Genomic DNA, 12590 nt, shown 5'->3' with positions numbered 1-12590 from the left:
TCCCCCAGCCACTACAGAGCTGGGGGCTGAGTGGGTGCCAATCCCAGAAATGTTTCTGAGGCTGTGAAATGTCCTCCCCAAGGAGCCTGCCTGAGGAGTGCAGGCAGAAGCTGTGACAGGCCATCTTTTCTGCAGCCGAGCCGGCCTCCAGTCCCGTTCCCAGTCTCCCCTCTCACCCCAGGTCCTGCCCTTCCCAGAAAAGGATGAAGCTCCAGCTGCAGTTCTGGGGAGGCCTGGACCCCAGCTCCGGAGCGGCTGTGGCTCCCAAGGCTGCTGGGCCTGGAGAGGCGCGTCCCTGGCCCATCTTATCAGCGCTCTGCAGGGTCGGGGCCTGCTCCTTGTCTCCTTCTGGGCTCCTAAGGCCATAGGTGGGTTGATGGCTTGGCAGCCAGCCTTCTGGCCCAGCAGAGGCTGAGCAGCCCGGGGGCACAATCCAGCTCTTCTCTCCAAGGCCAGCTGGAGGGATGAGGCATGACAAGGCCGTCCCTATAGCTGGCACTTCCCCTACAGCTGAGAGGGGGCCTAAACTACAGGACACAGTCCCAAGACCCTTAAGCCCTGGCAGCATCCCGGGGTGGGCAGCAGGTGGAAGTGGAAAAAAGCCTTTGGAGCTAGCTGCCAGCGGGGAGAGGAGGTCGGACATGGGGCTGAGGGGCCTCTGGGAACCCCTGTGCCAAGGGGCTGCTGGCACTGGGCAGCAGCACCCCAAAGCCCATGAGGAGTGTGCCCAGAGAAAGTGGCTCAGACCTGGGGCATGGCTCGAGGGTGTCAGGCTGTAGCTGCTGGTCCCAGAGAGTGCAGCCCAGGGCAGGCATCAGGACATGGGTCGGAGGAGAAAGAGTGTTCTAGGAAGAGTCCAGTTTCTGAGTCCTGGTGGTGGCTGGCTGTAACCTAGCGCACGCTGTCTGGCTTGTGCGGCTGTGCTGCCTGACTATACATACCCCAGCAACATTCTCCTTGCTCAGCACGGGACATCAGCTCTCCACCTGGCCCCTTCCTCCAGGGAGGGGATGGGGAGGCCTCCTAGGGTTAGTAGCAGGAGTTGGTCCTCAGGAATCAGGAGCCCTTGAAAGGAGGATGCCTGGTTCCCATACAACTGAGGGTCGCCCTGGGCCCCACCCTTCCTGAATCAGCTTGAAGCATTCCAGCATCCTTCCAATGAATGTCTGCCCTTTGCAGTTTGCAATGAATCTCTAAAACTAGTTCCTTGCTGTGATGACGCACCTAGTTTATGAGGCCCTTCCCTTCCATCTGCCACCTCTCTCTTGCCCCCAGGTGACACATGTAGAAAGTAAAAATGATGTCCAGGTTGTATTAGATTTCCTTGCATACCCACAGCAGTTCCAATACCTGGTGATTGACTGGGAGGAGTACAACCTGAAGGAAGGACCAGGAGCTCTCCAGCAGGTCTGCTCCACATCCCCTCCTCAGGGTAAGAATCAGTGTTAGGCTACCTTAAAGGCAGATAAAGCCAAGTGCTTAGTTTGCCAGTAAGGAAGAGCCCCACCTCCTTATTGCTTTTTGTCTGCTTATTCTCTCAGTTACCAACTTCTTTTCATATTCTGCCAATTTTCCCATCATATTTTGAAGCCACATTAGGCTCACATTTAAAATCAAATCTTCCTAGTAAATTGAACCTTTTCTCTGTGAAATACCCCTTTTTATTCCTAGTAATGCTCATTTGCCTTAAAACCTGTTTTAATTATTTTGTGCAGAATATCTTTTTCCATCCTTTTACTTTCAACTTCTGTAAATTTTTATGTTTTGGATGTATGTTTTGTAAACAGATATTGTCAGTTATCTATACTGTGTAACACAACAACAGCTAGAAAGTGTTCAAATGTTTGGAAGAAATACACTTCTAAGTAATCTATCGTTCAAAGAAATAATGTGAATTAGAAAATATTGAGTTGAATAACAAAAATACTAAATATCATAATTTGTGGACTGCAGCTAAAGCCCTCATTAGAAAGTTATGAAGTATACATTAAAAAGAAGACTGAAAACTAATGAACTAAACATCTATCTCAAGGAGTTAAAAACAGCAAATTAAACACAAAGTAAAAGAATAAACGTGGGAGCCAAAATTAGCAAAATATAAAACAAAAATAGGATAGCCAAAAGTTAGTTTATTTTGAAAAGACCCTGACATTGATCAAGAATACAAGAGAGAAGACACAAATGATCAGTTCTATGAATGAAAACAGGCATTAAGAGGATAAGGAGAGGATATTATGGACTATTTTTATAACAAAAATTTAGATAATATGGACAAAATCCTAGAAAAATAAAACCCAAAGTGAAGAAATAGAAAATTGAAATAGTCCTAATGTGACTAAAGATATTGATTCAATTTTAAACTTCCCTACAGAAAGAACTCCAGGTCCAGATATCTTCACTGGCAAATTCTATCAAACATTTAAGAAAGAATTCCAATGTTAGCTGAACTATATGGAAAAATAAAAGAAGAATATACATTCTAACTCATATTATGAAGCCAGAATACCCTTGATACCAAGGCCTGAATGGAGTGAGTATTAAAAATTTATAGGCCAAGCTCATGAACAAAAGTGCAAAAATCCTAAACAAAACATTAGGAAAAGGAACCAGTAATACATAAAAGGACAATATATCACAAATTAAATTGGGCTTATTCTAGGAATGCTATATTAACAGCTTAATGGAGAAATATCATACACCTCAATAGATGCAGACCAAGTGTTTGATAAAATTCAACAATATTCATGGTGAGCATGGTAAGTACTCTTAGAAAACTAAGAATTTTTTGAAAAGTCCTTAATCTAATACAGGTTGAGTATACCATCCCTGAAATGCTGTCTCAGATTTTGGAATACTTGCATCATACTTACTGGTTAAACATCCATAATCTGAAAATCTGAAATCTGAAATGAGCACTTCCTTTGAGCATCACGGAGGCACTCAAACAGTTTCAGATTTTGGAAGACTTCGTATTAGGTATACTCAACCTGTAGAAGGAATCTACATATATTTTTAAAACCTATCATAGTGAAATGTTGAAAGTTTCCCTCTTGACATCAGGAATATGACAAGAATTCACATCATCATCACTTCTAATCAACATTGTACTGGAGGGGTCTGGCCAGTGTCATAAGGACAAGAAATGAAAGTACAAAGCCTCAAAAGGAAAAAACAGAATTATCATTATTTACATGTGGTATGATTGTGCGTGGAGAAAATCCAAAAGGATGTAGGGATAAACCAACAGAATAAGCAAGTTTAGCAATGTTGCCCAACACAAAATCAGTATACAAAAATATATACCAGCTCTAAACAGAACACAAGGATTTTTTAAAGATACCATTTACAATAATGTCAATTTCCTAGGAATAAATTTTACAAAAGACACGCATGACTTCTTCAGAGAAAACTCAAACTTTATTGAGAGAATTTTCAAATTTTCAGTCACATTTTCAATGTGACATCAGCCATGTGTGTAGCTTCAGCTTGTCTTCTTTTTAACTTATGGCTGCCCATCTCCTAAAATATAAACATAACAGTTGAGTTCATTACTTAGCAGAACTTTACTGAGATGACACTAAAAGCACACAGAGAACACTAGTTTTGGTTTTTTAAGATGAAATTAAAACCAGAACCCTAACCACTGCATAGACTTCTATGCTAACGTACATTTTCAGGCATATGTGTACTAATTTTTAAAATGCCTCACTCTAGTGGTACAAGGAAACAAAGACTTCTCAAGCCAGAACAGATTAAATGCTATGAGCCCATTTAAAGATCATTTTAAGTAGAGGGCAAAACCAGCCACTGATTTCAGTTTTGTTTTGTTTTGATTTTTTAATCAAACAAAAACTCCAAGAAGCAAAAAACAGGCAAGCAAACACAGTGGCACTCAAATGTATTGACTAAAAACATTCTGCTAATTATATATTAGCTAAGGAATTGTTTAGCTGACTAAAGAGAGGTCAAAGAATGCCATTCCATTTGGTTTGTCTCTTTGCGCAAAAGTGCAAAAATAATTCATTGATCTAGTTAACTCTTTATGTGGATTCTTTATACCAGGGTGCCCATTTGTCTCATTGGCACCTGTTAACCTGATGTTGTATTCATAGCATTCCCTTTCCCTCTCAAAAGTGTCCTGATTTAGATGATAAAAATTACATGGTTGGAGGCCAGATATGCCCGTTAAAAAATATATACATGGTCTTATTGGTTTATTTAAGCCACTACCATATAGATGACATTAAAACGTGAGGGAAACTGCTACTGTTTCTCAGTCTAGCTCACAATTTTTTAAAGAAACAACAAACCAACTTGGAAAATTCAAAACATACAGATCTATCTTACTTGTTAGTGCCTAAAAGCGATTTGTGATAAACAATTCTAGCAAATTTTTTTCTTAAAGCAACACTATGTGTTATTTAGATACCCATTTGCCCCTGGGGTATGTTAAGTAATGTATATACTTTTAAAAGTATTTGATCACTTGCCTTGAGTTTTGGAAGATTTCTACTCCAAAATAATAATACTTTCATATTTTATAATTCAACAACATGGCTTTGACCTAATTTATTTTTCCCCTGATACTGTCTTTGAATCAAGTATTTGGTGTCTGAACTACCTTTCAAATAATATTTGTATGCGAGACTTGTTATTAAAGTATATTATAGAAAAAGAGTAACCCCATGACTTCCATTCCGAATGAATAATGTACCTGCTTCTTTAGTCTTAGCATGCTTCGGATTAGGTGGAGTCTTCTCTTTTACATCAGAGCCATCTCCACGCTCACTCTCAGTCTTTTCCAGATCCATTTCCTGGCAATCACCTTCTACTTTACGTTCTTATATAAATAAAAAAGTTATTGATATAACTAAGCAGTAAACTATAAATTAGTGTTATTAAATAAAGCTCTGTAGGCTTGTATTCTAACAAATGTGATGCATGAGTGCAATGGGCATTGGAATTTTCTGCTAGAAAATGGGGAAGAATATTATCTCTACTATGAAGTTTTCTTTTCCTACGACTGTTTAAGACAACTTAGTTGTCGCTTTCACGATCTACATATACTTCTGTTACTGTAAATCACTCATTAGAGCAGTTATTTGTTTACATGAATTTCCGTGATTAGATTGTGAGCTCAAGGCAGAAATCATTATCTCATTTATATCCTCAGCACTTAGTACATTACCCGGCACCTAGCAAGCCCCAGTAAATGAATGAAAAAAATGTCTGTAAAAATATTAACATAAGACAAACGCAAATTAAAGGACATTTTACAAAACAACTGGTTTGGATTATAGTTGTCAATGTCATGATAGGCAAACAAAGACTGAGGAACACTTCCAGATTAAAGAAGACCAGAGAGATGTGACAACTAAATGCAATGAGTAGTCTTGGATTAGATCCTGGATCAGGAAAAAAATCCTATAAAAGACATTCCTAGGCCAATTGACAAAACTGCAATGGACTATATATTAGATGTTTTCTCAATGCTAATTTTCCTGAATTTGATAATTGTTCTGAGGTTATTTAAGAGATTATCCATATTTTTAGCAGATACATACTGAATTACTTACAGAGTAAATAGTTGTGATATTTGAAACTTACTCTCAAGTAGTTCAGCAATAATATATTAATATGGTAAAAACAGGGAGATAAGTGGCAAAATGTTATAGCAATCGGTGAATCAAGGTGAAGAATACACAGGAGTTCACTGTACTTAGATAACTTTTCCTTACATTTTAAATCCTTTCTAAGTAAAAAGTTAAAAAATAAATATATGACAAATAGATTATGGTTCAGAAAGACAAAAGTATTGAAGACTTTTAACGGCAACTAAAAGGATTTCACATTTTTATTTCTCTGAATTATGACATTTTCTAAAAATTGCGATGTAAGATCTAACCATAATATATCTAGGTTTGCTCAAACTTTCAATGCAATGACTTATGCCCAGAAAAATAATATCCCAATAAAACCAAGTTTAACTCATGAAACAGTTTACAATTTTGTCTAAATTTAATGTAGTTTCCTTTTGTTTGCTAATATAGAGTCTTGGCAAGGATCGTATTTTCCAAGTATGCCAAAGAACTCTTAAGATATAAGATAAGTAAAATGCCGAAGAGAAAATTTATCGCAAGGACTACGGCAGCTGAAACCTACACTATTCCCTTACCAAGGATTACCTTACAGGTTTCCAGCCAATTTTTAGGGGATGGTTTATTTACTCCTGTTACCAGTATAAAATCATACATGAAACACAAAATGCTCCTCCATGCCCTTCTCACCTTCAATCGGAGGTGTTCCTTCTCTCTCTTGTCCAGGTTCGATATCCTGATTGTCAGTTGGTGGTTCCTCTTGCTGAGATTCACCAGGCTTTTGAGATGTGGGGGAGAGTGGATGCAAATGGAATATTGTTATTTATACCATGGCAATAGAAGTCACAAATATACATACTATGTGAAGGTAGCTAGTCACAAATAAATCTGAAGAGGTTTTTCCTATCTTCTCTGTAAGTACTCTTAAGAAAAGTTATTCTTCCTATATAGAAAATACTTTAAGGAGTTACCTGCAAGGACCGATAATTCTGGAACCCATTTTCATCTTCTCTGGGCTGTATTATTTATTAATAAGCATGATAGGAAAGTCATAAGGGCTATTTCCAGACTCTTAACAACATACATATGCAGACAATATCAGAAAATAAGTCTCCTTGCTCAATGTCTCATTAATGTGATTTAGTTTGCAACTATTTTCAGCAGGGAAGTCCTTTATATAACAGATCTATATTGGTTCAACAATGTTTTCGATTTTCTTTCAGAAAAATACATTTCTGCCAATGGAAATAAGATACTGAAATGTACTCACAGCCACGAATGCAACCACATCCGGAGCCTCCTGACCATCTCCTCTTCCTCTGGATCTTGATCTCACTCGTGCACTCATCGCTGCAACTAGAAGATCGTGAACTGAAGACTGCAATAAAAAGAAGTAATTATACTCGACTCTTTCTATGGTCATCTGCTGATTGTAATTTTTTTTAATTTTGTGAGATTTCCATAATAGGTCCTGAGTTAATAATAACTACGCCTGGTTTCCAATCACATCAAATAAATCTATCTGCAAACTGCTTTGTTTCTTCCACAGCCAACTTGGCAGAGAAGTGATCTTCAAGTCCTAGATCAAAACATGGGGTCTTTCCTAAAGAGACTTAATTTCATAACTGAACTCCATTATGAAGAGATTTTTTAAATATACAGCCACCCCAGGTCCCCTCCTCCCCAGGTCCCCACTGAGAACTCCGAAACCTATCCTCTGTCGGCAGTTTCAGGCGCCTCTGGGACTCAAAGATACCTCAAAAAGTACCCCCAAGTTTTGCTCCACCTGATCCCTCTCCCCTCTGTGGCCCAACTTCCTCCCTCGCCCTAGCCCTGCCACAATCACAAGGTCATGGCGGCGCCACCGCCTGTGAGGCCCTTCCTCCTCTGAGGCCACGGACTGTGCTGCCCGACCCGCCTGAAGCCCACCAGCTCCTCCTTACACTTAAACTCCCAGGAGGAACGATCGGTGGACCCACCCACTGAGTCTCAGTCTCAGGTGAGAGTCCCGGCAACTGGAATGCAAACAGCACCCTCACAGCTCCGCGGCAGTTCACCTCGTGGGTGAAGGGGCTGATGGGAAGACCCCCAGTGAACATGAGCACTGAGACAGGCGCTGTCAAGTGCGGGCCATCCCACCCTTTCCCTGGCCCTCACTGAGGACCCCGGCATCCGTCCTTTATGGGCAGTTTCATATGCCTCCAGGACTCAGATAGTGTTCTGCTCCAAAACTCACACCATCTTGGCTGACCCTCCTACCCTTCATGGCCCTCCTTCCTCTCCTGTCCTTGCCCCGCTGCATAGCTGCCTGCTAGGAGAAGGATGATGACCTCGAGGCTCTTCCTTCTCTGAGGCCAGGGACCACAGTGCCCGACCCACCAGAAGCCCGCTGGCCCACTCACTCACACCTGTTCCCACTTACACTTGACTCGAGTCAGCAGAGAGCCTGGCGAAGAATGAAGAAGGGGAGAGAAGTGGCACCTACCTACTTCTGCCTCCTTGTTTAGACCTCAGCAGTGTCAACCCCACCAGCCAATCCCAAACCTCAGGGGTGTGTCACGTGGGTTGTCTTTCCAGCCCTCTCCCGCCTCCTAGAGGCTCTGTGCCACCTGGAGGAAGGGCCTGCTCGGTGCTGGGAAGGGCTTGTTTCTGGCTTCTGGCCCCTCCTGCAAAATGTTCTGTCCTTCTGGATCTAGGAATGTTCCCAGCTCTGCATTTCACCTGCAAATTTACCCTTTAATTTTTTCTCAGTGCTGCTACCTCAGTGGCCCTCAAGAGGGTATTCAGTCTTCTCAGAGATGTGTGAAAGCTTAGGTTCTCAGAGAGTGCAAAGCCATTTTAAGCATGATAGGAATCCAGAAAAAAATGTAAAGAAGAAGGATGATAAACCCACATACATAAATAAGCCTAAACATTTGCACAAAAATCCAGGCCAGGTGCGGCAGCTCATGCCTGTAATCCTAGCACTTTGGGATGCTGAGGCGGGTGGATTTCTTGAGCCCAGGAGTTCAAGACCATCCTGGGCAACATGGCAAGACCCTGTCTTTACAAAAAATACAAAAATTAGCTGGGCATGGTGGTGCACACCTGTAGTCCCAGCTACTTGAGAAGCTGAGGTGGGAGGATAGCTTGAGCCCAGGAGGTTGAGGTTGCAGTGAGCCAAGATCACACCACTGCACTCCAGCTTGGGCAACAGAGCAAGACCCTGTCTCAAAAAAATAAAAAATCCTGTGACCCAGCATTTCTACTTCTAGGACTTTAATGTTAAGGAAACTGTCTTGAATGTTGACAAATATTCCTTGCTTGGCCAAACTTTTAAGTCAGGCTTCTGAAACTTCTCCTCCTAGGCCCATCTGTGCATTTCCTTGTAAAACCCAGTTTTAGCAAAGAGCCCTGCTAAGTCAACGTGGCATGAACCCTCCATCCTCAGTATCTGATCATACTTGCTATCGCATGGGGTTCTTCATCTTCCACCATCCCCCAGGTGATGTCCGATTCCCCTTGGCCTGTCTTCAGCAAGAATCCTGCTAGGTGGGTTTAGCCAGAATCCCCCTTACCCCTGATGTTTCCTCTTAGTAATTTTCCACCCATGGACTGCCATACTGCTCCTTCGCTATACATTCCCACTGGCCTGCGCTGTATTCAGTATTGAGCCCAATCTCTCTCCCCCACTGCAAGATCCCATTGCAATGGTCCCGATACCCATCACCGTGGTCCTAAATAAGGTTTTCCTTACTGTGCTTTAACAACTACCACTGAATGTTTTTTTTTCTTTAACCATGTGAACAAAAATTTGGATACACGGGACTTCCAAAACAGCTTAATTTATAATAGCATGGTCATGGACTTGCTATATAAGTAAATTATGGCACACTTGAAAATGAAATATGGGTGACTACCAAAACCAGTGCTGAATAATATTTCCTGTAATAGTGGTGCTGTTCATTTTAAGTTATTAACTTGAAACATCCAGTTATGTAGCACTGTGTATGTACAATATGATCTCAAAAGAAAAGACAGGTTCAACAGTGCTACCATACAACCAGCCTTCCTCTCAGACAGTAAGTGTGCTTTGTTCTTGTGCAACCAGCATGTTCTGGGGCTCCAAAGATATATGGTTCTCCAAGGGGAACCCAGCAGATAAAAGGCAGTGCTAGGGGTCATAGGTCTCCTGCACCTGGTGCACGTCAGAGAGCTTCACCATCACCTACGTGGTCTGATCCTCTGCTGTCAGAGAAGGTGTGGGGGGTTGAGGGTAGGGGGACAGAAGCCCACTGTTACTGCTTTGGGTAAAAGTTAGATGGGTGCCTGCAGGACAGAAAGGAGCTTGCCCTGCACATCCCTGTCCACCCCCTCCCGCCCCCGCTAAACCCCCGGGGGGAAAATATCCTTTCTGTCCTTGCATGCCTGGACCTGGACCGTTCTCAGACTCTGCAGGTTACCCTTAAAGAAGCGCACATTCTTTGAGAGTTAGAAAGATCCCCTATGGCAGAAGTAGAATTGCCAGATCTCCCTCTCCTTCTCTCCCTCTCTCCCTACAGATAAGATGTAGAGTCAATACAGAGCCAAGTGTGAAGAATATATAATTCTTCCTTGATATCACCAATCAAGGATAACCACTTTTTATATCTAAGCAGGAGCTGCTCCTACTACTCAGATCTTTATGTAGATTAAATAAAGATTTATTGAAAGACTGAGATCTCACACTCTGCAATCAGCATAAACTGTGGGCTCTAGTCTCAGCCTCCTGTTTCTCCTCAGGTAAAGTGCTTTCATTAGCTCTCAGGTGTTTCCTATTATCACTTGGAAAGGCTATCTGCAGCCTGCTGCCTCCCTGACCTTGGTGCCTGTCGGTTGGCAGCTGCTGTGTTCTCTGCATAGGATCAAGTTTCTCTAGGATGCTGTAAAGGAGTGAGAGGACAGGTAAGGTCCTTTCTGTGTGAGAGCTTAGATCTGAACTGAAAAAGAAATCCCGATGTGCCCAGCACCATGAGCCTTCCCAGAGAACCTCATCCTCAGGCAACATTAGTGCAAAGCAAGTACTCTGATCAAGGATGTAGGTGATCCCAAGCCCTTGTTTGTATCATTCTGATGATTATAGATGTCACTTTCATTGTATTCATTTTATGTCACAGGTGATATCTGCTCCTTACAAATAATTCAATCACTAAAAATTGACTAATTCTACTGTTTTCTGCTATTTGATGGGAGAAAACACCATACTACTATTTGAATTTGCACTTTTGATAAATAATATGTTTGAACATTGTTATTCAAGTAATTCATGCTCATAAACAATCCACAAAATCAGAAAGAGGAGAATTAAGAAACAACTCTGGAGTTCCAGCATTCATTAAAAATCTGTCTTCTATTTGTCATTTTAGTGCATGTGTTTCCATATATTTATCATTTTAGATGATCATTCATGCTGCAGCAAACATCCTCATGGATCATTTTCTGTCCACTTCCTTAAACATTTCTTCATGAAAAAAAATTCCTACATGAAGAAATAGGGGCTTGAGAGTATGTACAACTTGTCTAATGTCACACCCTCTGGCAAGGTATGCCTGGAATTAAATCTGTATCTTTCCGATTCTGGTTTAAGCCTGAATCATAAACATAAACATGTATGCTTCTTCACCTTGTGCTACCCCATGGATCCAGTAGTTCCTTTGAATCCCTCAGCTCAAGGAGAAGTTCAGCAACCCCATGAGCACCATCCATGAGAGGTGATGTGGTGTAGGTGCCCACATGTGCAGAATGCAGGACTGGCAGAAGAAACATCATGTGCTAAGTCTTGGAAGCATGCTTGCAAACTGCAGAGGCCACTGGAGCTGGAGACTGAGGCTGCGGGTCAGAGGAGGATCTTTTCTCTGGTGCCCTTTGACCTACTGTATGCCACAATAAGGGCACGAATATAAATATTATGAATATAAATATTTTGTGAGACGATTTTTCTAAACACTGACTGGTAAACATAAAGGCAATTTTCGTGATTGCAAAGGAGAGTTCCTGGAAATCTTGACATGGATTGACAAAGTATGTCATTTTAAACTGTTACTCCAACTACCTGTGAACTCCTTCAAATACTACTCATGCCGATTCAGTTGCTGCACACATGCTCATATCTATTCAGATAGCTATTACTTAGCATCAGCATTTCCGAGTAGTTCACCTGAAGCAAGTGGAGAGGAAGGAAGATTCTGTCCTTGACAGCTCCACCATCAGAAGGAGAAGCCCTTGTTTCCCAGTCTCCTTATACAGAAATCACCAGGTTCACCTTTCTGTGCCAACTGAGCCCCATTTCATAGTTGTGCTTTTCACTTCAGTCTTCACTGATGGTGTGCAGGCCTCTCACTTGTGCTAGAAAGCTCATCTGGCTTTGGACTTCTTTCTCTTGGGCAAGCCTCCTCTTATGCATGTATCCCTTCACAGGTAATTAGTGAGGGTACGTTGGTCATGCTGGCCTTTGCTGGTTGTTATGTCTCTACCTGTATACCTTTGCCAAAAATCAGTTGTTTGTATAGGTGTGAGTTTATTTTTGGACTCTCTGTGCTGTGCTAATCTATTTGTTTATCTTTATGCCAATGTCACACTACTGTGACATAGTTTTGTAGTAACTCTTGAAATCCTACTTTGACTAATCTTGGTCCTTTGCATTTCCATATGAATTATGGAATCAGCTTGTCAATTTCAACCCCCAAAAAAACCTTCAGTAATTTTGATTGAGAATGCGCTAAATTTATAGATCAATTTGGGAAGAATTGACATCTTAACAATATTGAGTCTTCAGACCCGTGAACAAGATATATCTCTTCACTTATGTAGGTCTTTTTTTTCCTTTTTTTGTGTTTTTTTCAATTATGCAGGTCTTAATTTCTCTCAGAAATATTTTGTAGTTTTCAATGCATAGATTTTTCATATATTTTGTCAGGTTTATCCCTTATGTTTTTCATGTTTTATGATATTGTAAATGGTATTGTTTTTATTTCC

General features: G+C 41.4%; 1 protein-coding gene across 3 annotated transcripts; it reads right to left on the bottom strand.

Moving 5' to 3' along the window:
- Positions 1-3100: 3100 nt before the first annotated feature.
- PAGE4 (PAGE family member 4) lies at positions 3101-8119 on the bottom strand. Of its 3 annotated transcripts, none has more exons than XM_054472979.1 (5): positions 8083-8119; positions 6868-6975; positions 6288-6375; positions 4715-4840; positions 3101-3519 (listed from the first exon to the last, which is right to left on the bottom strand). In XM_054472979.1, exons 2-5 carry the CDS (start codon positions 6943-6945, stop codon positions 3503-3505), a joined length of 309 nt encoding a protein of 102 aa, XP_054328954.1. In that variant the 5' UTR covers positions 6946-6975; positions 8083-8119; the 3' UTR covers positions 3101-3502. The 3 variants fall into 3 exon arrangements, with proteins under 3 accessions (XP_054328954.1, XP_054328952.1, XP_054328953.1); XM_054472977.1 differs by lacking the exon at positions 8083-8119 and adding an exon at positions 8020-8076; XM_054472978.1 differs by lacking the exon at positions 8083-8119 and adding an exon at positions 7541-7595 and having other exon boundaries at positions 3401-3519.
- Positions 8120-12590: the final 4471 nt, after the last annotated feature.

This window comes from Pongo pygmaeus, chromosome X, assembly GCF_028885625.2.
Source record: "Pongo pygmaeus isolate AG05252 chromosome X, NHGRI_mPonPyg2-v2.0_pri, whole genome shotgun sequence".
In the NCBI taxonomy this organism is placed as follows: domain Eukaryota; kingdom Metazoa; phylum Chordata; class Mammalia; order Primates; family Hominidae; genus Pongo; species Pongo pygmaeus.
This window is presented reverse-complemented; position numbering and strand designations above follow the sequence as displayed.

Bases quoted from the DNA above. Each gene is read 5' to 3' on its own strand.
- PAGE4 (XM_054472979.1), bottom strand. From the start codon at position 6,945: ATGAGTGCACGAGTGAGATCAAGATCCAGAGGAAGAGGAGATGGTCAG. The intron at 6,376-6,867 runs GTGAGTACATTT...ACATCTCAAAAG, and splicing joins ATGTGGTTGCATTCGTGGCT to CCTGGTGAATCTCAGCAAGA. The intron at 4,841-6,287 runs GTGAGAAGGGCA...TATTTATATAAG, and splicing joins AGGAACACCTCCGATTGAAG to AACGTAAAGTAGAAGGTGAT.